This window comes from Pseudopipra pipra, chromosome 9 (assembly GCF_036250125.1).
Source record: "Pseudopipra pipra isolate bDixPip1 chromosome 9, bDixPip1.hap1, whole genome shotgun sequence".
Lineage (NCBI taxonomy): Eukaryota > Metazoa > Chordata > Aves > Passeriformes > Pipridae > Pseudopipra > Pseudopipra pipra.
Genome location: NC_087557.1, coordinates 7,185,318 through 7,212,185, shown reverse-complemented (window position 1 = coordinate 7,212,185; position 26,868 = coordinate 7,185,318). Strand labels below are relative to the sequence as shown.

At 51.0% G+C, this 26,868-nt stretch overlaps 1 protein-coding gene across 2 annotated transcripts in view; it reads right to left on the bottom strand.

The window, feature by feature from the left end:
* Positions 1-1,507: 1,507 nt before the first annotated feature.
* Positions 1,508-26,868, bottom strand: part of TMEM121 (transmembrane protein 121) — a 40,734-nt gene continuing 15,373 nt past the window's right edge. For both annotated transcript variants that reach the window (XM_064664396.1, XM_064664395.1), the window contains exon 2: positions 1,508-8,456. In XM_064664396.1, coding sequence (XP_064520466.1) covers positions 6,877-7,815 — 939 coding nt within the window. In that variant the 5' untranslated portion in view covers positions 7,816-8,456 and the 3' untranslated portion in view covers positions 1,508-6,876. The remainder of the gene's footprint in view (positions 8,457-26,868) is intronic.

Sequence of the window (26,868 nt, the reverse complement as noted above, 5' to 3'; positions counted from 1 at the left end):
GTGAAGAAAAAGGAAACAGTGCCTTTTTCTGCTCAAGGTATTTATTCTGCTGGACAGAGCAGGATTCATGTGCAGAGCCCTGGGAGATGAGATGCTGGGTTATTAAATGCCTGCTGGCATGGCCCACCTGGGGTGCGGGAGAATGTGCTTGGTGGCAGTCCAAGGTGCTGAACTCTGGTTCTCAGCATCCTCAGCCCCTCAAGGTCCTGCGAGTGATGGCTTGTTATTTCATGGCAGATTTGAAGAAGCAGGGGAGCCCTGGAGAGCAAGGCAAGAGTGATCACTCACCTGTAGCGATGTAAAGGCACTAGGAAATGGATTTGTGGCTACAGCACCCTGGAGACCTTGCTTCTGCTGGCCTTATGGCATGAAATGTTGATTTGGTGAGGCAGTATGTCTTCTGCCTCATTATGCTTCAAGGGTGGAGAAGGAAGGTCCTTCCTTGGACCTCAGTCTGTGCCTGGCACCTCATTACATGGGTCTTCTTGACTTGGTTCTTGGGACACAAGGAAGCTTCTTGCTCCTTCCCTCTGCCCTACCCAAAAGCCAAGCAGGAGCCCGGTGCTGCTTCCTGCACCTGCGTGCTGGGCTGGTGCAGAGGCCAGAGCCCTCACTGGCATCACCCAGCAAAATACCATGGAGCCACACAGACAGAGAGGCTGCTGGTTTGCACTGGTTTTTTACCTCAGTGCATGGCTTCTTTGAACAGAAGGCACCCTTGCTTGGGTTGGAGGAAATGGGTTGCAATCAGTAAAATGTCTTTTAAAAAAATCTTCCCCCCCATTAGCAATTGGGCAGGTGGTTGTGCAGGGGCCTCTGGGGTACATCTCTGTATGCAAATACTAGTCATGAGGCAATAATTATGCTCCTCTCCCATCTCAGGCGCATTCCTACCCTGCCAATGGATCATTCTACTAATTTTCACCTCTGTTGCTCTTAGTGTACCATGCCCATAATGTGTTTGTGTTTCTGCACAGACATTGGGGTGCATTATCTGGGAAGAGTCAAGCGAGAAACCCACAGCTGTAAGGATGGATTTTGGCAGATTATTTATCATTTCCCATGTTACAGCAAGTCCCCAATGAGGCATGTGGGCTTTTCCTCTGGGATACACCACTGGGAAGGATCTGGGCATTTTCATCCCTTATTTTTTTATTTACACTTTGACATCCTTTCCTTGGAGGTGACTTCAGTACTATGTGCAGCAGTTTTCCTTCAAAATCGCCCTCCTGACAGCATCCCAGCAAGAGGACTGCTGCTTCTTCACATCCTGATGAAGAACTTGCAAGAAATTTTTTTGCAAATGCCTTTTGCTGTAACATCAGCAGAGCTCACATAAAAACCATCTACAACACTCGCTCTTTCCTATGACTGGTCTATGTCTTCCAGCAGCTATAAAAGAGGGCAATCAATATACCTTGCCAGGGTTTTTTTAATGCTTCTTGAGCCCTTATGGTCATAATGCTTCTTCAGGCTGCAGTGTCAATACACTTGAGACATGAACATGTCAAAACCACATAAAATCTTTATTAAGGTGAAGTTAAATGAGCAAGCCCAAATCAGTAACTTAAATGGATATTATCCTTCAAGGATGCCAGACCTAAAAACCAGACACAGCTGAAAAATCCAGGGCATTCAAAGTTAGGATTGTAATTGATGAGAAACTTTAACTTTTGCCAGAGAGCCTGGGCAGGAGGAATTTAGGAGGATGGGAATTGCTGTCAATGTGCTCTGGACACTTGCCCTTTGTTTTCTATTGCAGCATTGGCCTGAAATAAAAAAAGTGCAGCAAATCTGGGGCAGGCACGAGGAAAGCAGTTACTATTCAGTCTCTCTCTGCTTAACAAATAAACCCAGACTGAAGACAAAAAAATTACTTATTTATATATGGTTTGAGGTGACAGTGCATGGAGCTGCACCAGGTGGCACCAGGATGCACGGCATCCCATGGGGAGAGCATATGAGTTTCACGAGGGGGAATGGAGAGCCTCTCTGCCCTGCCCAGTGAAACACAACCTGACAGCCTCGATCCCTTCAGTGTGGTGCTCCTGCAGCTGGGCTGTGCACACAAGCACACGGTGCACTTGAGGGGGGAAGCAGAGCAGTGCAGGTTAGGAGGCAAAGTATCCCCCTGCTCCACCCCCCATGGGACAGCATTTCCCTGTGCCTTGCTGGGGTTTCCTGTAGGTAAGGCAGCCTCTGCCCCCCACTCTTTCCTGGGGCTGCTTTAGAAGGTGATGCTCTCAGGTACCTGCAGTGTTTGTCTGGGGTTAGGGCTCTAACTGCTCCCCTAACTACTCCCCTGGCACCCGTGAGCAGTTGTGCCCCGGGTCTTCAGTGGAGGCTGGGCTCTGGAAGTTCCAGGGTGGGAGTGGTAATTAAACTTCAGGAAACAGAAGCAGATGTTGGGCTGGGAGAGCAGCCTGTCCCAAGGCACCCTGCTCTTGATGTGTGGTTTGCAAAGTCTTACCCTGCAGAGAGCCTTGCAGGGCTATCCTTGTGCTGCATCGCCCTGGGGGGTGTATTTCTTCTCCAAAACTCTCCCACGCACTTTCAGGCCCAGCAAAGTCACCAGTGCCAGGCCCACGTGGAGAATTTGGCTGCAGGACTGTAGGGTGCTTTTGGCTCAGTGCCTGGTACCCTCCTCCAGTCTTGCACGGGGCTGCAGCATCAGATATTTTCATCTGCCAAAAGGAGACTTTCAGAGGACAAGAAGGACATGTGAGAGCTGCCAGTACCCCAGGAAAGGAAAGCTACAGCTCGAGCCCCAGTCGGCATCCTTGCCTTGTGGAGCAGGCCAGCACACAGGTCAGTGGAGCATCAAGGGGCTTGGGCTGCTGTGGGCTGGATGTGAGCTCCCAGGAGGATAAAATATCTTGTTATTCAGCCTGAGGCAGTGAGGAGGTAATGCAGGTACCATGAGGCTGTTGGGACACAAGAGCTGGGTCCAGGCTCTTCTCAGATGGTGTCAGGCTTGCAGCAGTACAAGCCCATTGCTGCCTCTTCGTCCAAATGTTGGACAGGGGGACAGAACCCAGCTGGATTTGTCTGGGCTTGATGTGTCACAACAGCCTCCATGGCTTGCTTTGCTCCACTTACTTGTGAGCTCTTGTTTTGCAGTTCTGCAATGGTTGGGACGTGAATGGGTACAGTGCAGCCCACTGCCACCGCCCAGGGATCATCTGTGGCTGTGCAGGACTGAGACAATTTGCTGACCTTTGAGAGCAGTCCAACAGGAAGGCTCAGACAGGCTTGAGTTTTGAATCTCCAAAGGTTGCCATCGCTCAGTGTCCACTGCAAGCTACGGGGTGGACCTGGCTCCTTCAGGAGTTGTCACTTGGCTTGGAAGGATGTGTAGCTTCAACACTACCCAGTGAGTCAGTGACAGGTAGGAGAGCACCATTTGGGCCTCCAAAGCACCACTGGCCTCCCCCCACCAAGGGCTCCCTTGTACTCATGGGCTGTTTTTGAATGGCAGCGAGGGATCCTGCCCCCTTGGATTTTCCACCGGAGGGCTGGGAATTTGCATCCCTTCTGCATTATTAATTTTCTGCTTTTGCTTCAGCAGGTGGGATTCTATAGCTTGCCAGGAGGATTTCGTTTTTCACAAAGGAGCTCCTTTGCCAACACACCTCCTCAGTGGAAAGCTGAAAAATTGCTTGGTTCCAGCCTATTTAGTTTTAATTGTTACCTTTAGTTCTCATTGCCCATGGCAAAATATCACCTTCCCCTAACAACCAGCCAGGCTGGGAGCCAGTCACCCTGCCCAGCCACCATGCCATCCCTCCTGCTGGTCCCTCGGCTTCCAGAGGTCTTTTCTCTTCTGGCAGGGGTGGATTTCAGGGAGGAGGCATCACCCTCAGAAAACACCGGGCAGGGAACAGTTGCACTGCTGCCACTCCTGTGCTCTCTCCACGTCTCCGAGGTCTTTTCTGGCTGCTCTGACTCTCCCCCCTGCTCACAGATAATTTCCATGCTGCCTTTCCCAACTAGCTCGCCTCTCTCCTGGTTCCCATCCTTCCTCCAGCAGCTGCTGTGGAGGGGCCAGCTTGGAACTCTTCCTTCCAAGAAGGCTTTGAAAAGAAAGTGTTGTGTTGCTGAGTAAGAACACGCACAGAGCCCCTGGGGACGCTGAACAGCAGAAGATGAGAAAAGCCTCTTCTCCCTCCCCTCACCACAGAGCTCATGGGCTTTGAGCACCTGTGAGCTCAGATGCCTTTATGGGAACAATGCCATGCACAGCATCCCAGGTGAGCATCACCTCCAGGACCTCTGCTCTCACTTCTGCTTCTAATGCAGCCCTTCCCCAGGGACACCCCTCTCCACAAAGACAACAACCCCATGTCAGCAATGGAAAGCAGGGTCTTGCAACCCCAGGGAAAATCTTGAGGGGACTCCTAAGCCTTCCTGGAGGTTACGGTACGAGGAGGATAAAGCACTATTCCCTTTCCACACAGGCTCCACTCAGGGGGCACAGTCAGACATCCCCCCAAGCAACCTTAGCAATAGATCAGGCTCAAGGAATAATATATTTGAATATATTATTATAATATATATTATTCAAATATAATTGGAATATATAATAATAATAATATATAATAATATATTATTCCACTATAAGGCATGGATGCAGAGCTAGATATCAGGGTGAGACAGAACAAAAATACACACAGTGACCTGTCACAGTAACCCCCAACATAACTGATTTTATCCCCAGGATAAAACACCACTGTATCAGGGTGGAGCCTAACGCTGGGCACTGCCTGAGCTGGCACATCCCAGACAAGGGCTGCACGGCACCATGCCAGAGATTTTCCTGAGGGTTTTCCTCTGCTCAGTTCTGGGGACGAGCTATAAAACAAAAGCTCATAAATTAATGACCTAAAGAGCAGCAGAATGCTATTAGATACTAGGGAGTTAATTGCACCAATGCTAATCACATGTATTTTAATGGAATCAGTAGAGATGTAATATGTAATTCCACAGGTATTCCAGAATAATTTAGCAATTTAATTAATTCCTGCTAATACCTTTTAAATCACCTACCCTCTTCCTCTCATGTTCTCTGAGGAAAACAGAGAAGAAACTTTTCCAGTTGGCTAAATCTATTGCAATCTCACTATTATTGGTAAAGATATAATTTTATTTCTCAGTGGATTTCTTACCACTAGAGTCATCCCTGGGTGACAGGGAGGCCAAGCAGGACTGTGATAGTCTGGTCCTAAATTTGGAAGTCTTGATAAGGGCTGGTTGAAATGTTTTGGACAGATCATGATGCGCTGAAAAGATGGAAACAAAAATGACTTGTGGATTTAGGTCAAATTCAATGAGCAGAGCCAAGTGAAAATATGGAAGAGAAATGTAAACAGCACCAGGCATTTTATTCCATCTCCTCAATATGAAATGTTTGGTTTAGAAAAAGCAAAAATATCCCACTTCAGCATGTTTGAGATGCAAGTTTTCTGCTTGTCTCTTTGTGCCTCCCCCCAGGCTCAGGCAGCTGCGAGGCACCCAGCCCCAGGGCAGCATTTCAGCTGGAAAAATTATTTATTTCCTTTTTGCACTCACCACTCAATGACTTCAGGGCACAGCACCTTGTGACAGCACTTGGTGGTCCAGGGGAGATGGATAGAGGAGGAGATAAGTGATTTGGGTTGCATGGGAGCTGCCCCCATCCCTCCCCACACTGGCAGGAAAGAGACCACCAGAAGCCATTGCTCTCATGGGGCTTTTATTATCTGTCTGGCCCTCACCTCCCACCCAGCTGCTCGTGGCCGGTTGAGCCCATCAGCACCACCCATGCCAGCAGAGGAGACCCCAGCTCGGCCATCCCCAATCCCAGCCACCTGCTCAGGGCACCACATCCTTCCAGGCTCTTTTTTTTGGGGATTTTTTTTTTTTCCAAATATTTATTTTAAAAATATAGTAGCTGTGGAAAGCAGCCCTCTTTAAAAACGCTCAATGCCGGAGTGAAATGCATCATTGCCATCCTTATTACTAAGCCCTCCTGGGTGCCCGTTCCTGCCAGCAGCAGTGCTGGGGGTCTGGAGCATCTGCACCGGCTGCTGCAGGCAGGGAGGCTCACGATGGCAGGGAGACAGAGAGGGACCCTTCTGAAAATAGAAATATTGTGCTGAGTTGTTTGGAGTCAATGAAATACATAAATCACCAGCATTAGATTAGCTCCAGCTTGTCAAATATTGCTCCCATCAGAGTCGGCGTAGTGCGCCAGTGGAGGCACGGTCCCCCTCATCCCAGGGCAGGAGAGCCACGCCAGCCTCCCGCCCTGCTCCCCACTGCAGGGCTTCCTGCTCTTGCCCACCACAAGGACACCAGCCCCCAGGGCAGCCCAGGACCCCCGGGGCCCATATAAATAGGAAACTGTAAACACAACCATTGGAGATAAGAGACAGCTACGATCACAGGGTTTACTGCTTCAAATGTCCCCCCCTTCCCCCCCCCAATCCACACCCCTATGCCCCTGTCCCCACTCCATAAAAAGGACTCCAGTTACAAAATCTTCGATCCAGGCTTGGAGTAAAGGTGAGGTGCTCGGGGAGTAAAAAGGGACGTTGGAACCTTAGCGGTCTTTGCTCGGGAGGGGAGATTGTGGCAGGAGGGAGAAAGAGGGTTAGCTGGTTCAGGTCCTTTGCAAGTACATTTGGTTTGTCTGGAGGACTCCTAGGGTTATACCTGAGATGAAGACGTCTAGAGGACACTCCACAGCTCAATTAAAACGCGGTTGGTGTTTCTGTGCCCAGAAGAGCCCTCCCTGCCGGGACGTGTCGGTCGTGCTCGCACCAGGCAGCAAGAAAGCAGCATCCCTCCTCTGCTCAGCACGGGGCTATCTGAACCAGCGCTTGGCTGGGGCATCCCTCATGTGTCGAGGATCTCGCTGGTGGGCGACGGCTCGTGAGGGATGCCCTGCGCGCTGTGGATGGTCTGGTTGTGCGAGAGGGAATTCTGCTGGAGCTCCAGGGCAATGGCATTCTGGGGGAACTCCTTCACCTGCCGCTTGTACTCCAGGAAAGTGCACGCCTTGGTGGCAATTGCGATGATGTTCTTGCCAATAAAGATAGTGGAGACCCTGCTGTCCTGGAACAAGATCATGTTGATGGCCCGGATGAAGATGGTGACAATGTTAATGGTGACCAGGCTGAGGACGGGGTAGAGCATCATTTTTTGTGGGGCAATGTGCTCCCCTTGCATGCTGATCTCACTGAGGGACACGCAAGGCAGGATCAGGAGGAGTATGTAGCAGTAGAAAAACATGAGCCCCTCTGCCCAGATGGGCAGGCCAGTCCTTTGTGGCTCCCACAGATTGGCCTGTATGTCCAAGATATCCAGCAGGTCAAGGGCCACCCAGAAGAGGCGCCCCCGCAAGTCCTCTTTCTTCCGAAAGGTCCGTATGTATTCCATGCTGTCCAAGGCCACCAGCACCAGGTAGAGCCCTGGCACACAGATGGAGAGCAGTAGGGTCAGGGCTTTCCTGGCCACTGTCTCCAGGTTCTTCTTGTCTGCTTTGTAATTCTGAAAGATGAAATACAGCTTGATCTCCAGCACGAAGATGTAGAGGAACCACAGGATCATGGCGTAGCCGCGCTTGGCTGTCTTCACCTCGGCCCCCACCCACACGGCCACGTAGCGCAGCACGATGAGGAAGCAGATGTCCCCCACCAGCACGATGATGCAGACACCGATCTTGCGGGGCCCCTGGTTCTGCTCCACCAGGTAGGCGTCCATGAAGGCCATGCTGGTCATGATGACGATGGTGGTCAGACAGACGTGGCGCTTGTCAGGTGGTGGCAGCACCATGGTGAGGCGAGCGGCCCTCCGTCCCTCTGCACCGGCACTAGGGGAGCGATCCTGCCGGCGGTGCACGGAGGGACATCCACGGTGAGCCCAGGGACCAAGGGTCGCTGAGTCCCCCACCCCCACCCCAGGAAGAGGTGCCTGGAGGAGCAGTGGCTCTGCTGGCAGCCCCGGTCTCCCAGGGCTCGGGCCTGTCCCTGCAGACCCTACCCCAGCTCTTCGCCCTTCGCTGGCTGTGCCCTGCAAGCACCGCGGCTCTGCCCCCAGCCCAGGGCTGGGTGAGCAGCCCAGCCCCAGGCACCCTCCGCCACCAGCAGCCAGGGCTCACGGACGTGCAGGCCCTCCTGAAGGAATGTCCCTCCTCTGTAGTGCATCCCCCATCGCTGTCAGGCTCTTCAGCAATCCTATGGTACTAATATTCTTCCAGGCTCCAAGCCCTAAATCCTTGTATAAATCCCTGGAAACACAGTAGGTGAATGGGCAGCAGGCAGAGAGGAGCTCTCCCTCTTCCCAGCAAGACTCCACGTTCCTCCAGGGCCTTGGGAGGTCCCACTGTGTCCTCACAGGGAACCACCTTCACGCCTACCCCCACAGGGCTGTGCTGGGCTCCTGCTGCTCTGACCTGTACACGCATCCCTCCATCCCTGGAAAAGACAGAGAATGAGTGTTAGGGTCCCTCTGCGTGCTGAGCATGGGATGGTGAGGATGACATCCCCCTCAGCTCCCAGCACACCTTGGCACGAACTGGGCTCCCACTAGGTACCATCCCACCGCAGGGGTACCCACCACTGTGCCCTGTGTGTGACGATGCAGAACAGCTCTTTATTGAGTATGAACACAGCACAGGGTGTCCTGCATGGAAACACAGCATGCTGCCCTTACACAGGTACTCTCTGTCCAAGCTCATGCTCTGGGTGCTCCTGCTGTCTCTGCAGGAGACACACGAAACCACAATGCCAGTGGAGACAGGCAGGCTCACAGCACCCCAGCTCCAGGTATCCCAGCCCAGCCATGTCTCAGCTGCAGTGCAGAGAGAGGCTCAAGTGCTCTGCAGAGGTCCCAGGCTGGGGACAGTTCTGCTAAATTATGGCCATGGCATTCCAGTTACTGAGCAGCTCACAGGGTGTGGGGCCATCCCTCCTCAATTAAGGGTGAGGTTAGGGCTGGCACATGGGGGACGAAGCAAATCTGTCCCAATGGTGGCATGAGGTCCCAGCAGCTTTCTGGACTGGTTCACGGCCACAGCTCCTTTTCACCATGCTGCACTTGGCTAATTAACTTGTTAATCTTTTCTGTGGAGGGAATACACTCCCAGAAGTGAACAGGGCCAGTGCACTCAAGAGTGCTACCAAACTGCTCAAACAGAGATAGATCATGATCACAGCCAGAGATGCCCATCACATGCCATGTGACAGCTAGTCCCTATGTGCATAGCAGCTCCTGGGAAGCGTGTGACCCCACAGATCCCCCTAGAAATCCCCCCCAACTCATCCTGTGGGACCTGGCCGCTGTGGTTGTGTACTCCCATGGATCCTCATCTCTCATGCAACTTGCACCTTGCCAGTCCTCCATACCACACCCACTGGTGGAAAGGCTGCCAGGCTGCTGGGTCTGTGAGCACTCCCTGCCCAGCCTGCTGGGGTTAGGCTGAGTCTTGACCTGGATTTGGAGGGCTGCAAAGGTGCCAACCTGAACCCTGAACATTCCTTGGGGCTCAGGAGCATCCCTTCTTACAGGAGGGGAACCAGGACCTGCTGAGAGCCCTGGGAGCTGCCAGAGATACTCAGTGGCACTGCTCCTGCTCCCCACCACCAGCTTACCAAGGACACTCACAAACCTGAGAACTCTCATCTTTTAGGTGGTGGTGGAGATAGAAGGGAAGAAGCCAAGCCCAAGGAGATGTAAGCCATTAAAAACCTGCCCTACTTTGCAGCTGCTTATGTTTATGGAGGCTCATTTAAATTAAAGCTGGATTCTCTCCTGCTTCAGGGAGAAAAAAAGAACAAAGAAGAGAAAGTGGGAAGCCAGATGAGTCAGAGCCAGCCCTGCCGTGTGCCTGAGTAGGTGGACAGCAGGGAAGTGTGTACCTGTGCCCTTGTTCCCAAAGGATGTGGCAGGAGAGGATGCGGTGCTCAGTAAACGTCACAGCACGGGACTTAAATACACTGCCCCAGCCAGGACCTTCAGTTGCTCTTCTGCCGCCCTACTCATGCCCAGCAGAAAAAACTGGTGTGTTAAAACAATTTCTCAAGCAGGAATTGCTCAGAAAGAAGCCTAAAATGATGTGGGAAGTCATGACTACCGCTACACGGTGCTTCCCAGGCAAGGCATTCCCTGCAGCCCCGCTCTCACCAGCGCAGTTCTCTGCAACGTCTCGTAGCTGCTGTTTGGGGCTTCAGTTTGTTCTTTCTTGAGCTTTCGGATAAAAATATACAGCCATTGCTGTAACTGCTTTGAAACTCATGCCAAGTTTTACAGGGGATTTATAGCCAAGGATGGATAATTCCAGATAAATTAGGTCTTTCAGGAGGGAATGGTGGGTTTTTTCTTTCACCCTGCAAGTATTTATGCCTTCAAAAGACAGCAGTTATTTAAAGGGCAGTGGGTTGCAGCACAGCACGGTAAGGTTAGGAAGCAGCTTGCTGGTAAATTCTGCTCTCTGCCCTGTGCGTTACTCGTGTGGTCTGGGAAGCTCGGGGAAGGCACAGCTCCCAGTCCAAGCTCTCCTCATGCCTTCATGAAAGCAGACTCAAAACCCCTTCCTGCCTCTCAGCAAATACCCAGGGCGTTGAACGGTGTTAATTCACCGTGTTTACAACAGCAGCCAACAAGTCTTTAACCACCGGTGCTGAGGAGATCACATGGCAGATTCTTCCCTCGCATCTGCTCCTGAACGATTCACGGCAGCTCGGGATGGGTTTGATAAACATGTCCCTTTGTTGTGGTGACCTTTTGGAGCAGAGGAAGGGGATGGAAGGGCTGAGATGAATCACAGGGCTCGAGAGCTGCTTCCTCTTGGGTTAAATCGTACCTCACCCAGGGTGAGCACCTCTCTTGCCTTTTGCAAACAGTTTCTAAGCACTTGCTGTGGTGCAAGCCCTTCTTATTTTCCAGCTGTGCAATAGCTGTTTTCCCCACCTCCTGGGAAATATGTCTCTGCCCATCCATGGAGCAGATCTTGCCCATTTGATTGATGTGTGACCATCCTACCAGGGAGGGGGCACGTAAAACTCTCAGAGGGCTATTAGAGAAAAGTAGATAGTTTTTAAACAACCATTACTCCAGGAAATCCTGATTTATAACTTTTAAATGACTGCATCCGACAATACATTCAGAAACTGAAAACTGTGCTGGATAAACAAGACAATAAGCATTACAGAGAGCCACAAGAGCACATCTGAGGCAAATATTTGCTTAGACAAGTAATCTCAAAACTTTCTTCCTGCAGAAATTCTTGTAAATAAAAGGCAGCTCACCTGAACATAACAAGCTTGGAGCGTTATGCCAGTGAGCCAAGCTGGCAGCTTCCTCTGGGATAGGATCTAACAGCCTATGTATCCTGCTTGGTGCCAGTACCCCCACAAGCAAGTACTGCAGCGATGCTTCAGTCTTGGCAACCATGGGCCTCCTTACCAGGACAAAATTCAATCCCTAATTGCATATTCTCCTCTAATTCTACCCTACACAAACAGCTCCATTGCACTGGAGCGAGCAAATGCCCTCAATAACACCCACAGCATCGTGGGACCAGCTGACGAGGCTCAGCCCAAGAGCAGCATCCAGTCTCACCAGTGAAGACCAGCAGCATGGCATGGGGATAGGCAGCATCATGTCCCTTCTCCATTTCTGGGGTGTGCTTGGGGGTTCCCCATTTCCCAGCCCAGCCTGCCCTTTCCCAGCTTCCCCGAAGGATGGGAGAGGCTTCAGTGGGAATGGGGGAGCTGTGATTTCCTGGAAAGATTCAGGGGTCCTGCAGATGGGTTCAAACATAACTGAAGGGCAGGGTTTGCACTCTCATTTCTGCCCTGTTTCCTCTGGCACTGAGGGAAAGTGAGCAGCATCAGAGCAAGCCAGCCCCTCCCCTATTACTCTGGTGCCTCTGCTCTGGCTGAGGAATTATTTCTTGGTCTTGCACCAATTTTTCCAGCCTTCCCGGACACTATAAAGCACCTGTGGTTACCCAAGGATGTGCAGTCACAGCCTTACTTCACCACCAGCCCAGGCAGTTTGCAAGAAAATTAAACTGTGCTTTTTCCTGCAATGCTGGTGGCTCATTGCAGTGTGTGATTAATTACTACCAGCTCTGCCCTTACCGGTGTCTGCAACCCGCAGACACCCATCACAGTGCCCTCCTGCACCCTCTCCTGCCTCTGCCCACTGCCTGTGCCCAGCACCACTGGCACAGCACCAGACACTGCACCCAAGAGCGGTGGGGGTGCAGGGACATGCCAGCATCCCCATGCACCTGCACAAATCCCATCTCCCTGTTTGGGGAGCAAGGGGCCACAGACAAGCCTGGAGGCCTTGTGGAGCCATTGGCAAAACAGTCTCATTAATGCCAGCAGGCACTTCCCAAACGCTGGCTCTACCCGGCAAATTAATTTAAATTATTTAGGTAATTTGAATTCTGTCTATAAAAAAAAAACGGGGGAGTGAGACAGAAGTACACACAACACACTTCCCAGGTAGTTAGGATGCCGCATTGCTTAAGGCTTCATTTGCACTTTAATTGCTTTGATTTATTCCAGCTTTCCTGAGTGTAAATCTGAAGCTCCCCCTCGCTCAGTCCTTCAGCCCCCTGGAGAGCTGCTGCTCCACCGAGCCCTTTTGCTGGCTGCCATGCCCTGTCCCCAGTGTGAGGCAGGAGGAGGACTTGCTGGGGACTAGGGGGCAGCTGCAGCAGAGCCACCAAGGCCATGGCATTGCTCTCTGGCAGTCGGCTGTGCTCCAGGGAGCAGCTGAATTGCAGCCAAGCGATCTGCTCTTGGCAGAGGTCAGGGCAAGGAAGCCTGTTCAAGGCTGTACATCTCTTTCATGATTTGTGACCCCAGAATTATTTGTGAGCTTCACGCACGATGTAAGGATGGGGCTTACAGGTGGGGCAAATTCTCCTCTGACTGAGAAAAAACTATAAACTATGTCATCTCCATGCCATTGCATGTTCCTGGTTCACCTCACTGACAGTCAGTGCTGGTGGGTGTTTGGTTCAGCCTCACTGACCTGCAGGCTGAGATTTCACCTGCCTCCCCCCCCAGCAGTCCCTGGGGACTGGCAGAAGGAGGATGCTCATACCCTGTGGGAGGTTGCTGCTGGGCAGCGGCTGCACCCTGCCCCCTCCAAGGCATCCGGGATCTCAAGTGCATCCTGTGAAGGAAATGAGATTGAGGAAGATTTTTCCGGACCCTGCCCACTAATTGTGTCTGAAGGAGGAAACAGCCCACTTGCTAATGATTACAGATAGTTTACTGTGTAGGCACATTAAGAAATGGGGAAAGAGCTGCAAACTGTTCCCAGAACCTGCCCAAAATAAACAATGCAATGTCAGACAAAACCAGCTCCTGCTTACACCAGTGAGTGCATCAGCTGTGCTCTCATGCTGCAAACACCCTCAGTCCCCTTTGGGGTTCACTTCACCCCCCTTTCCCAAAAACAAATCGATAGCAGAAGTATCAGAACTGTTCCCCAAGTCGAGAAAAAATAAAACCACCCTCTCGGTTGAGATCATTTTGGTGATGGGGTGGGGAACTGCTGCCTGCCCAAAGCAGAGCCCTGCACAGAACAGATGGATGGCCTTTTTGTTCCCAGTCCTGTCCCCCGCAGCCATCCTGGTCAGGGCTCTCCCACCAACACAGGCAGCTGCAGCTGCCGGGAACATCTCCCCATTCACAAACACACTGAGTTTGACAATATTTGACAGATGTGTCACAAAAAAAAAAAGGCTTTTCAGATGTTTCAGGTGTTTAAAAATAGTTAAAGAAGGTAAATGATTCTGACTTGTATGTAAAATGTGAAATTATAATATTATGTTTTGACTCTACCAAAACAATTTACCATTTTCTAAGTAAAATGTTTCTGTAGAGGAATTTCTTGGTGTTTCCAAGTTGGATGCATTTTTAAGATTTTGTTCTGATCTGGATCAAACCCCAGATTTAAAAGTGTCAAAATCTCCCACAGTTTGTTGCTTTCTTGCCAAAAGGGGCATGTTTGGCCAACATCTGTCTGCATGTGCGTTTGCCACAGTGGGAGATGCACGTGGACCTCAGTGCCTGTGGAGTGCAGGTCCTGATTTTGGAGTTGTCCCCATCCTCTTCTCCCTACTGCAGGCTCCTTCCACCCTCTGCTCTCCCTTCAGCAGAGCTTTCCTCACCGGTTCTGGGGCATTTCCCTCTCTGCTACCTTGGGGGTCCTTCTGAGCCTTTTGCTCCTCTGCCAAAGTCCTTCAGCACTTTCCCCAAGCCCCTGCACTCCCAGCCCCAGTGCTCCTGCAAATGCTGTGCTCAGCACTGGCTCTCTCAGTGGTGTCAGACTTGCCCCTGCCAGGAGATTTTGACCCAACTATATCATTTTTTGTTTGTTTGTTTGCTTGTTTTTTCCCAGGCTTTTTCTCCACTTTTTTTGAGATGCTGTTGGATTTTAGGTATTTCCTCCAGTACGCTTCCAGCCCACCCTACAGTGTGCTGCCAGTAGGTATAGCAAACAACCTCACTGGTTCCCTAGCCAGATCACTTGTGACAGTGCCAGCTCCCCAAGCAGCTCCTGTCCCCTGCCTAGGAAACTATTTTGCTTTCATCTGAAGATGCTGTGCCATCCTTGTGCTGGGAACAAAGGCACTCAGTGCACAGAAGCCTTCCTCCTCCAGGCATGGCAGGGCTGACAGTGCACCTGCAACTTGCATTTGCACAAGTCATGTCACTAAAATACAGCAACACATCAGCAGCTTTGACCTCTGCTGGTACCTTCCTGGATAGAAAGGCCTCACCCAAGTGGTCACCAAGTTTCACCTGCACACAAAGACCACAGGTTGGATTTTCCCTGTGCTATCAACAGGCAGGAACACAAACACCACAAGCAAGCCAGGCCAGGAGCATAAAACTTGGATCTGATGTCAGTAGCCTGAGGATGTACTTCTGCATGTGACTTGCTGCCATGTCCTCAAATAACCTCACACTCTCAGTACTGGGGGAAAGGAAAACATGGAGCCAGAGCACAGTCCTCACACAGATGCTTTCCTGCACTGCATGCTGGAAAACACCCCCATCCCTGCTTTTGCTCATCCTTGTCCTCACTCTCCTGGGTGCTGGCGCAGAGGCACAGACTTTCCTGGGAGTGCTGCTCCCAGCATCCTCATTTAATGCACCAGGTGCCTGAGAGCCAGGTGGGAGAGGGAGTCAGCTAATTAAAATAAAATGGAAGCTGGTGTGTGAAGCTATAAATAGCAAAGCGCTGGGAGCTTCCTGGTGCTAAAAGCATGCTTATAGGGAAGGAGCTGCTGGGAGCTCTGGGGCAGAACTCCACAGATCTACTGGGGAAGATGCACCTGAAATCCACAGGCATTTCCTGCCTCTGTAAGAGGGTGTTCAGACAGGGATGACTCTGAAGTAGGTGGCTGAAGGGATGAGGGGCTGGCTTGCAGGCTCTTCTAGAGACCTGGGCAGAGAGTCATCTGCTGGCTCCTTTGATCTGGGGCCAGGCTGGCTGTCAGACTTAAGGCAGCAAGTGAGGCACCTCTCCACTTATCTCCTCCCTCACCCACACCACAGAAGGAAGGGGTGTAGGAGGAAAATGCCTGATGCATGTAAAGCAGGGCAAGCTCTAAAGGGAAAAGTTGGGAGGATAGAGGTGTCTGACTCTTTTGAGTCCCTCCCTGGGAGCTGCCTCCAGCTTGTCCCTGTCGCCAGGCTGCGGTGGCACATTGCAGCTGGGCAGCAATCGCAGAGAAACAACTATGCTCCTGTTATTATTCCCTCTCTGTCCTGAGCACAGCATTAGCAGAGGTGAGATGAGCTGGGCAGGCTGCTACTGCTGCCATCGGTCTGGCCTTTGATTAAGACTGATTGTTCTGCTCTTAATTAACAGGAGACAGCTGTTGGCTGCTCTGGTGGAATGGAGGAGCAGAGCCCAGTGGCTGTGATAAAAGGAGATTGTGTCTGCTGGTTCCTGCTGAGCCTGGCAAGGCCACCCTCTGCCCAGCCATGCACAGGGCTGTGGGCAGTGCCACTGCCAAACCTCACCGAGGACCCCAAACACAGAGAGGGGGACTCTGTCCCTCCAGCAACCACCAGGGTTCAGCCTCTGTGTGAACTGCCAGCAGAGATGGGGGAATCTGGATAATCCCTGGGATGATTTTGTTGCTGGCTGTTTCCAAGCCACCCTAAGGTGGTACTGCTGGCTGGTCCCCCCAGGGTTTATTCCCCTATCTCTACTCCTCAGAGACCTTCCTGAGACAGAGCCTCTCCTGTGACAGCAGGTCTCATCTTCTGGTGACACCTGCCACGCTGCTGCTCCCGCAGGTCTATCCAGCCATCTGGCCTAGCCTGCACAAGGTGATGGGCTCCCCTGAGAGGAGGTGTGGAGCTGCTCAGCCTGTCACACTGACAGCTGATCCAGTTCCCCATGAGATGAGAAGGCAGCTCGGCTACTTCTGCTCCCTAGTGAAGTGACTTGTGAGCAGGCAGCAGGGCATGGGTGTATCCCAGTAAAGCTTCACTATTGTGCCACTTTTCTGAGTTCAAGTGCTGCAAAGTTCACCTCAAATCTTCATAACACTGGGACAGAATGCAAGAAAGAAGTGTTGGGTAATTTGCAAAATCAAGGAACCTTTGCCCTGCCATGCAGTCAATGAATTTATTTGGGCAAGGCTGGTCCAATGTTAATTACTGATGACAATAACTCAATGTTGTTTATCATGAAACCTTAGCAGGATGAGAACCTGGTGGTGCATCTTCCAGCAGACAGCTATTAACCTGTTTTAAATCACAGTTGAGTCACAGTAGGGGGCTGATGATGCCACAGGCTGGAGATGGGCCTCAGTTCTACACTTGTGCTCCACCATTTAAGTCCATGCCACTGCCAGATCCTTCTGGAACAGGTTTTCTGGCACCAAGCTTGGGGTTACCCTCCCCATTCTGTGCATGCCTCAGCCTCTGGGGTGGAGGCAATGGTGGCATCTGCTGCTCTGGCATCACTTGGGAGAAGAGCATTGCACCCACCTGACACAGTGCAAGAAAAATAACACCAGCCCGGAGGTTGCTGGGGAGACATTTCTCTTCCTCTAGCTTCTAGCCTTCTCTCTACTAGTCATCTAATAAATCTAATAAAATCTGTATTGGTGGTGTTGAATTCAATTCCAGCACCCAGAGACCAGGCTTCTTATGTCACTCACAGACCGAACCAGCTCCATCCTTGGCATACAAGCCAGACCAAGGGGCTGCTACAGGCTCCTCCAAAAGAGAGCAACTACCTAGGATCAGGACTCACTCTCCCAATGAATTATATGCTTATAGGTTTTCCTTGGGTCACACCTACTTGAATTATTTAGATATTTGAACACAACGGTCAGAAGCAGCTGTTGACTTCTAGACTGAAATCTGAGCACTAAATGAAGTGCCTTGAGTTTCACCTCAAAGACGATTCACCACAGCCCCTTCTGTTCACACCCTCAGGCAGCACCAGCAGTTTGCAATATGTTCAGCCTAATGCCACCTTCAGCGAGTAGCTGGGCTTTGATGCCTACTCTAAAGGAAAATGGCTTCAAGGTCACACAGAACTGTGACCAAGCCTAGTTCCCCAACTTTGCTCCAGAACCTGGAAACGCAGATGGCGGCTCTGCTCTGTGGTGCATTTTCTGGTCGCTGACCTCAGTGGTTCATCAGTGCTGGGAGGGTCACAGAGCCAGGGCTGCAAATGCCCTGATCTGAGCTTCGAGGAGTGCATCTGATGAAGGCTTCTGGTCCCATCATCTTTAAAAGTGGGGTCGCCCATGCGGTGTGACAAACTGCTAAGGAACCACTGCAGAGCTCCCAGCAGGAGTGATTTGGGTTTCCACAGTGCTGCCCTCCCAGAGGTTCTCCATGTGCCTCCCAGGCAGCGACACAGTGATGCTGGATGACTGGAGAGGTGCTGGGAACTGCCCACAGCCCTTTGCATGGGCACCAGCCAGCACACAAGCAGGAAGCGACTGGGGTGGTTGAGACGAGCGTGACCCCAGGGATTTGAGGTAACAACCTGTGTATCTCAGTCAAGATCTCTGGTACCCTCTCCTTTGCATCTGTCCTGCGGTGCCAGCCAACCGGGGACACTTCCATGGACCCTGTGCAGCTCAGACCACCAGCGATCCAGCTAAAACAACTTCAGGGTGCCCCTGCAAGGATCTGAGCTGTTGGTTAGGCAGCACCCTGGGGTGCAGAGGTGTTTGCTGCTCATTGGGATTAAGCCGTTACTTCGCACGAACTGTGGGTTTTTCGGGCTTTCCTTGCTAATGAAATTCTTTCCCTCCTGAGAAATAAGAAAAAAAAAAAATCATCGATCCCTGTAGAAGATTCATGCTTGGAAGGATCTGTTTGTCATGCTGGCCCGTGGAGCAGTGTGAGATGGGGAGGGCAAGCAGACAGGAGCAGGAGCCTGTCCCTAATGTGGGGAAGCTCCTGTGCTCCTCACTGCCAGGTCCCTGGTGAGGAGGGTGCTCAGTGCAGAGGCAGCATGGAAATTGGGAGATGCTGCAGCTTCCCCATCCAACAGCACAAGCAGGCATCCTCTCCCCCAGGAGGATGTGACAATTTGCTGTGCTGGAGCTCATTGCCAAAGAGATAAAATATTTATGGCTGCTCTCTCTTGCTTCCTGTTTCAAGCCACCGTGACTTACTTGTTCCAAATTTACATGCATGTTTAAAGTCATCTTTACATTCCTTCTAAGTATAAAAGGTTTATTTTCCCATGTAGCGTTTTGCCAGTCAGAATCAGCCACCCCATCTACTATGTGACTGCATTTGTGCCTGGCTTCAGTGCTCATTTTCCTCTTGGTAATGATTATCATTATATGAAGAAAAATGGGTCATTTAGAGCAGTTTCTCCCCAAATGAAAGGCTGTGGGATACAGGATATCATTAAAATTCTAAACCTGACTTCCAACCTCAAAGGCAGGCTCTTGCTATTCGGTATCTCTGTGGAGGGAGGGAGGGAGGGAGGGGGAGAGAGAGAGGGCGCACGATGAATGTGCTTTGGCCGTGAAATGACTGGCTGAGTCCGGACGGCCGCTGCTGCCGACATCCGCACTGGCATTAAGGCCCCCAGGCTGAGGTTATCGCCTGTGCTGATCACACACGGACTCCCTGCCCAGCAGGGGAGGGCAGAGGATGCCTCCCAGCCTCTCCAAGGCTTTCTTCTGGCCAGCACATCCCCAGGACTCCCACTGCACCCGCTCCCAGCCACGGTGTGCGTGGGACAGTACAGCCAGAGGAGGCGATGGGAGCTAATTCCTACCATAAAAAGAGCAATTTAGCTCCTGCCAGGAGGATGTGGCCGGGTGAGGTCCCCTGTAGAAGGGGAGGCTGGCAAGCTTAAAAGCTGGTGCTTGGACAAAGGAAGAAAGCAGGCTGAAGTGCTCAGACGCAGCATCCCTGGAGGCAGCGCTTGCCTTGCCCTTACCCACTGCTAAAGTAACCCCCATCTGAGAGTGTCAGTGCTGTCCCACGGGCCAGCTGGCTGAGGCTAGGACCTGCCACCAGTCCCTCTGACACCCCTGTACCCACAGCTACAGGGGCCCAGAGGAGGAGGAGATGCTTGCCCAGGGTCTCTCTTCACTTCCTCAGCCCTGAATCCAAGCTCCCAGCATCAGGGTCCCCTCCAGGCTTTGGGCTCACTCCTTCCCTCCTCATTCCTGCTGACAGGGAAGTGTGCTCTGCACACATTCAGTGCTAGCTTTGTACGTGACAGCAGAGGTCCCACTGCCTGGTGTTCTCTGCTTCCCTGCTCCGCAGCACGCTGCTGCCTCAGAGTCTCATTTCTATCTTTTGGTATCCCCAGAAGGGGCTTCACAAGAAATACTTTGCGTGGAAAGGCTATGCAACTTCTGTGCAAGCCTGAAATTGCTGTGTACAGAGCTGTAAGGCAAAGCTAATCCATTTTGCAGCTTAGCCTGCTGCTGAAAGATGCTATTTAAGAGTGAGGAACTGCTGCTTTTCTCCCCTTCATGAAATGGGAGGGACAAGAGGATGAGAGATGGAGACTGACCCAAAATGGCTAATTTAGAATCGTCTTTTAAGAAAGGAGACTTGCCCTGAATTGTCAACTTTTGAAGTTGTTCCTTTCTAACTGTGCTCAGAATGGACTAATTTTTCATTCTCTTTTTTTCACATTTTAAATCAAAATGTGCATGGAAGGCTCTCTTGCTGCTGATCCCAGCCTAGCAAATGCACCATGGCTAACACCACGCCTCATCATGGGATTTGGGAACAACCACTCCAGCCCATCCTGGTGACTACATTAAACCAGCTCCACGTGGGTTTTTAAGCAAAATAAAAAAATTACAAAGAATGGTTAGGAGCCCACTTAAGACGCTTTGTTCAGCCTCAGAAATGCATCCATTCTCTCCAGGGTTATTTTACCCTCCACCTCCCCTTCCCTCTGCTGATAACTTTAGATTGACTTTGAAATAGCAAATGGTTTGAACTTTTCAGGAACAATGAATATAGTTTGCTAGAAAACACAGTTCCAGGGGAAGATGATTAGGATTCAAACCTCATTCCCAACTGATGTCAGGCAAAGGCAAGAGCAATAAAACCTCCTTCTATCCATTAATGGCTACAAAGTCATCATGCACCTTCTCCCCTGGTGGAAGGGAAGCTCATCCCTTGGGAACTGGGAATAAAGTGTGGAATGGAGCTGATATTTCCCAGTTTTTCAGAGAAATAACATGAAACACAGTAAATGTCTTTCTGGCAGGTGTTTCTCACTGAATTGTCAAATCTAAGAGGCACAGGAAAACTGGTGTTTGCAGGGCAACAGGCATCCCTCCTGTACAATGATGAAACCCTGCTAAGGTGAGATTCAGGGAGACCGGGGGAGACTGGGAGAGAATGGGACCACCAGTGCTCTCCCACGGTATCTCCTGCAGCCTGATCTGTCTCACTAGGCAACCATTTCTCAGTAGGATTCCTGGAAGCCCACCTCCCCGCATGGGGGACCCAGGGGATCCTCCACCACCGCAGCTCCGGGGGTACCTGTCTGCTCTGACGCCCCATGTGCTACAACAGCACTTCCCGGTATTTACACATTTGCATGAAGTAAGGACGGCCCCACTCTGGGTGGTCAATTCCTGTGCAATTAGGTAGCAAACATCTGCCACAGTGCCCGCATGAAGCCTGCATCTTGTAGCCACCACCACCAGGCAGCTTAGCTCCTGCCTGTAGGGATGTACCCATGTCCCACACAGACACTGCTCTCTGGGCTGGTTATGAGCACAGAGGACAAATACGGGACAGAAAATCATGAATTTCTGTTGTCTGAGGGATGCAGCAGAAATTGAGTTGGGGGGGGATGCTCACACCCCCTGGTCCTCACCTAGTGCCTGGCTGTCCTGGTGGAGTAGGTTTTGAGGCAGGGTACAGGCACCAGGCAAAGACTCAGCTCACCACAAAACCATATGAGAAGCGTTCCCACCACGGAAACAAGCTGTGCTAAGCTTTCCAACACAAAACCCGCTACAGCCGACCTCTTCCAGGGAAAGTACCAGAAGCTTCCTGCTCTCTCCAGACTTGGAGCATTTCTAGCACCCTGGGGACTGATTTCAATGCGATTTCTGTTATTTCAGGCCTTGGTGAACCAACTAAGCACAGAATGGCAGCTGGGTTGTTTGCTCCTGCTGTGCACCATGAGGGTGCACTGTCTGGGGGTGATGGTGCTCCCCGTTGTGGTGCTTGCCCACCATGGCTGGGGCCTGGATGCTCTGCTAAGGGGAGCTCTGCTTTTGGGATGGAGCTGCCCCGCTCCCCAGTCAAGCAGCACCCACCACCAGTACAGTGGGGTAGGACACGGGGATGGTGGGACCCTCCTTTCTCCTTGCACCGTGTCCTACAGAGCCCTGCCCCACTCCCGAGGAGAGCACAGCTTGAGCTGTTCAGTACTTTGCTGTTTTCTGCTTACTCAACTGTGGGCTCCTGCCAAAGGAGGGACTGTCCTCCCAGACTGCGTCTGGCTGACACCACAGCACTTGTGCTTCCTTCCCAGGGGACATCCATTAGTGCCATTAGCTCTGTCCCACTCTGCTGCTCTCCCTGACAAGTGCTGGCCCGGGGATGGGACATCACTCAGAGGAGACCTTGGCCAGCAGGGTATCTCTTCTTCTGTGAGATGCTCTTTGGGCTGCTTCCCCCAGTATTTTGCTTCAGCTTAATTTCTGGGTGTTTATTCCTGCCTTGGGAGCCCTAGAGCCCTTCTCTAGACTCCCTTCTTTCAAACCCTCTCTTCCAGCCTCCTTTGTGTAGCACAGCCATCACTCTACTCCTGTGTGATGGTGGCTGTCCATCTTGCCTGTAGTGACAATTGGGTGTTTCTAACCATGTAGCTAAACTCTGCAGTCCTCCTGCAGGAACAGAGTGAGCTGACCTGGGCAGGGCTTGCTCCCTGTCCCCAGAGGGGCAGCTCCAGCTTGCAGTGTGAGCTGGGGGGGATACAATCCCCCCCTGGTGCTCAGTCCTGCTTCCTGCTTGGGGTGGTGGGTCCTCTGACCCTCCAAATCTCCCCTCTTCCTGGAGGGATGAGGACCACGCTGATTTGAGTGTTCTTACATGAGTACTGAGCCAGCTGTGGCTTTTTGGGTGCACCTTTGTGTTCCATTCCTGTGGAAAGCTGATTTCTTTGTGTTGTACTTCAAAATAGCTCCAGTGTACTTGTAGGAGAGATTGTGGAGAGCTGGCTTTTCTTTTCTCTGTGCTGGAACACAAGTGACACTCTGCACGATGTTCGTGTGAGCTATACCCTGCAGGATACCCTGTAAGCCTCAGGCCCTGGGCTATGGCAGGATGGGGAGAGCACAGCTAGATTCAGGCTTGCACTAATTTGATCTCAGTTCAGCTTTAAACTGATTAGGGCACATACAGTGCCAATCCTGAATTACTCCAGTTTATACCTGAATAACTATACACAGCTTTCCACTGAATGAACTGCATGTGTATAAACATACCCCTTCTGTAAATTTAAACAAGGTCTTGAAGCACAACTAACCATTTTTCACCACACAGATCTGCCACTGTCAGATTGCTCCTAATGCTGGGATCCCCTTCTCTGCTGAGCAACAAGCCAGCCCTGCAGTTAGTCCATGATTTGGCCTACAGCACCCAGCTAAGCATCTTCAGTAAGAAAACAATGCAGATAAAGAGGAAGGAAAGAGTGAACCTTGCACAATAAACAAAGGGCACATCTGTCCCCTCCCTGCTAGCTGATAGACATGCTATACCAAACACCAGCTCCTAGGAAGTCATCACTTATCCCTGTGTCTTGCCAGACAGCATCTGCTACAGGTGAGATTATGGATGGACTGTTAGAAGTGATTGTAGATGCTAAGATCCCATTACAGGTGTCATTTCATCTGTCAACACATGGGGAGCTTATATCTGCAACTTCTGTTGGGTGATGGTGAGCTCCAGCGACAAGGAGGCTCCTCAGTGTCAAGCAATACATGTTTCTGTGGGCTGGAGATAACCCATAGCAGCAGTAAGTGTTTTGGGACTCCGCAGCCAAAAGCAGCATTACTCATTTTGGGCAGTCCCTGGAAAAGTCTCCATTCTTGGTACGAACACTACATACCAGGAACATGGAAAAGAATCATGAAGTCCAAGCTGAGTGAGGCCACTCCACCTTTCCTTCCCCTACTGCACTAAAAGTAGTAGAAAACAGCTTTTTTTTTTTTTCATTATCTAGTTGGAAAAAACCCTAAAAACTAAACAATCCATGGTATGGTCATGTTCAGCTGTAAGCTCTGAACCTGACCCTTGCACTGCATCCCCAATTTACCCAAGAACCAGCTCATTGCCTGAGAGAGCCCAGCAGCCGACGGGGTTTTGCTGGCAGCTGCTTCCTCTGGCTCTCTATATCCATGCATACTAATATGAAGGAAAATGGGATGGTAATTTAATCCTATGCCACTAGAAGCAAAGCATCACACAAGCCTGCTCATCCTCTCCTCTAAGTTTAGCCCAACAGTGTATTAAAAAGCTGCTACTGGATTCTCGCCAGCCCCTACTTAGCTAAACTACCTGACTCTGCAAAATAGCAGAAAATTCTCCATTCTGTGTTATTTCTGATCCTTGGGAGAACAACCCACATCTATCAGGGAACTTGACCCCCTGGGCCTTCAGGAAGCCAGTGTAATTTGGGAAAATGGGTGGAGCGACAAAGGTTTTCTTGTGACATTGGGCATGTTTCCTTCTGCCTGGAGCTGAGCTGCTGGAATCTCAGCTCAGGGCTCCTTCCATCCCTCCACTGCAAGCCCATACACAGTAATGAATAAATCTGCCCCTACTCACTTATAAATAGTTTATAAAAGGTTCATAAATAATTTCTAGATGTTTTAATGAATAGTTAATCAATTGTTGCAGGGCCCAACAGGTCAGCAGATTGCTTATTGTCATCAATTACAATAACTGCTGATGAGCTTATAAGCACCAGTAGGACTCTACTGATGTCTGTGACAGGCTTGCAAGCATCTATAAAGAGTTAATAAATAATTAATAAATGATGCAAGTGCTTTTAATTAAAAGCTGTAGAAGGCCATTGAAAAATGCATTCTTGGAAAGCTATGGGCAACATGAGTAAGCAAACATCTGGACCTGGATTTGCATCCCTGCCTCCAAGAAGCAAAGCTGGCAGAGAGGTGCCAGCTCGGCCCAGCAGGCAATCCGGCTGCCTGAAGAGCAGCAAATTTCCTTTGTTCAAGGCAATCCAGCAGATTCCAGAGAAGCTCTGTGCCTGCCATGTGCTGGACCAAAGCAGACTGTTCCTGGTCCCCTCTCTGAGCCTGGTGCCTGGACCAGGGGGCTCTGCCACCTCATCCAGTTGCTCCAGAAGCATTCTTGGTGCACTGGTGCCAGGGGTAAGGTACCAGAAAGGCAGGAAACACGGATGCTAGAGAAACCAAGACAATTCCCATTTTAAAGGTCTTTGGTCCTAGCCTCTGGAAAAGGGCTCTTCCCTTCTGGGTGGTTTGTGGTGAGCTGCTGCTCCCCTGGGCTCAGCATCCCCCTCTGCCCAGGGTGGTGGGTGACACACGACGTGCTGTACCGAGGAGCTGTGCACTGGAGCACCATGAGGCAATAATGGCTGTGGTGTTTGGCCTCCTTAACAGACACTCTTTATTATCATTAAACGCTGAATATTTCTGGATGATAAAAGCAATTAAGTGTAAAAAAAGGTAATGATCCATTCCATATTGCATCCAAAAGATATGAAAATCCCTCATAAAATTATCACCCTAGCACAGAATTGGACCTAAATATCTTTATAATGTAACACGGAGAACTTTGCTTACAGTCAGAACATTTATAAGGCATTCAATTAGCCACCAGAGGGTTTCTTAGTGTTACCCAATTCTCCACGAGTGCAGAGGCAATTACAGGAGATTCTAACTTTTTAAATTAAAGACAAAAGACAGGAGAATTTGGATAAAACCTGTTCGCAGGTTCACCCTGGAACGTACATGTGGAGGAAATTTCATGCAGATCAGGCTTAATTTACTGCACAATTTAGCTCAGAGCCAGAGCAAGACTCTTTTCTGTTTGTTTGCCAGAAGATCCTTCTGTGTGGGAAGGGGACTGGTACATGATGTACTGCTCTGTGAGCAGGTCCTGAGTATGCTCCCCTGAGTGGCTGGGGCAGGGTACCATCCCTTTTCCCTCTCCTGCAGACCCCACCACCCTTGTAAAGTCCCAGAGCCCTTCAGCAGGGGTCCCATCTCCAGCTGCTCTGGGAGTATCCATCACGGGGACTCACATCCCCCTTGCTCCTGGCCCATGGGTGCTGGCAGCAGCCACACAAGCATGCCAGTAGGTGTCCATGCCTTCAGCCCGTGCTCCCCTCCTGCCACTCAACCCCTGCACACTCCTCCATGCATCATTACATGATGCTGCCATGCCCAGGGGCTAATTTAGGTTGGAAATAAGGTGCATATCTGTAACAGGCAGTTAATGGGGAGGGTAATCAATCACAGCAGCAGATTAGTGAGCGACATGATGGATTTCCTGATTCTGACATCTTTAAATCACAATCAGTTTCTCCTTCCAGAACTGCTCGGGCTGAGCCAGAAGTGATGGGCTCAGTGATGCATCACCCAGTCAAACCTCCCCACAAACTGGTGTTGCGGTGGGAGCCCACATTCACAATCCACTCTGTCCACATCCACCTGCCAGCAGGTACTGGGGCTCTCCTACCCTGGGAGAGGGCAGCAGGGGGAGGAGAAACTCTCCCTGCACCGGGGGCTTTGATCGCTGCCTCCTGATTTATATTTTCAGAACGTTTCAATGGATCAAGGTGTCAGATCTGTAGTGCTGCCAGAAAACACCATTTTCTTTTAATAAGCAGAGAGCAGCAGGTCATTTCATCTCCTATACCTGCTCTGCTCCTCCAGTGGCGGGGCTAGGACTGCACCTTCCCAGGGCAGCAGCACCTCTCTTCTCCTTTCAGGATGGCTCTAGCAGCCTTTTCTCCATCACTAGAAGGGCAGTACCCCAGCACAGCCCTTCCTGGCAGCTTCTGGGGATCCACACACCCCTACACATTCCCATAGGTGTTTCCTTCTCCGGAGCTACTCCACACCACCACGGCTTCACATAAGCACCAGTAGCTGCTTCCAAGCATTTGGGCTTCCCACAACAGTCTTGTTGTGAGAGGCTTTACAGTCAGAGCAGTACTCTGTAAAGGAATCCAAAAACTTTGCTTTTGGCTCCCAAGCCTGCAAGCCTGGCTTGGCTCACAGGCAGAGCCTTATATCCAGCCACCAGCGTTAGACACTTCACACTGGCTCCCAGTGTGATCCAAAATCCTCCTTGCAGCCTCCTTCCCAGGCAG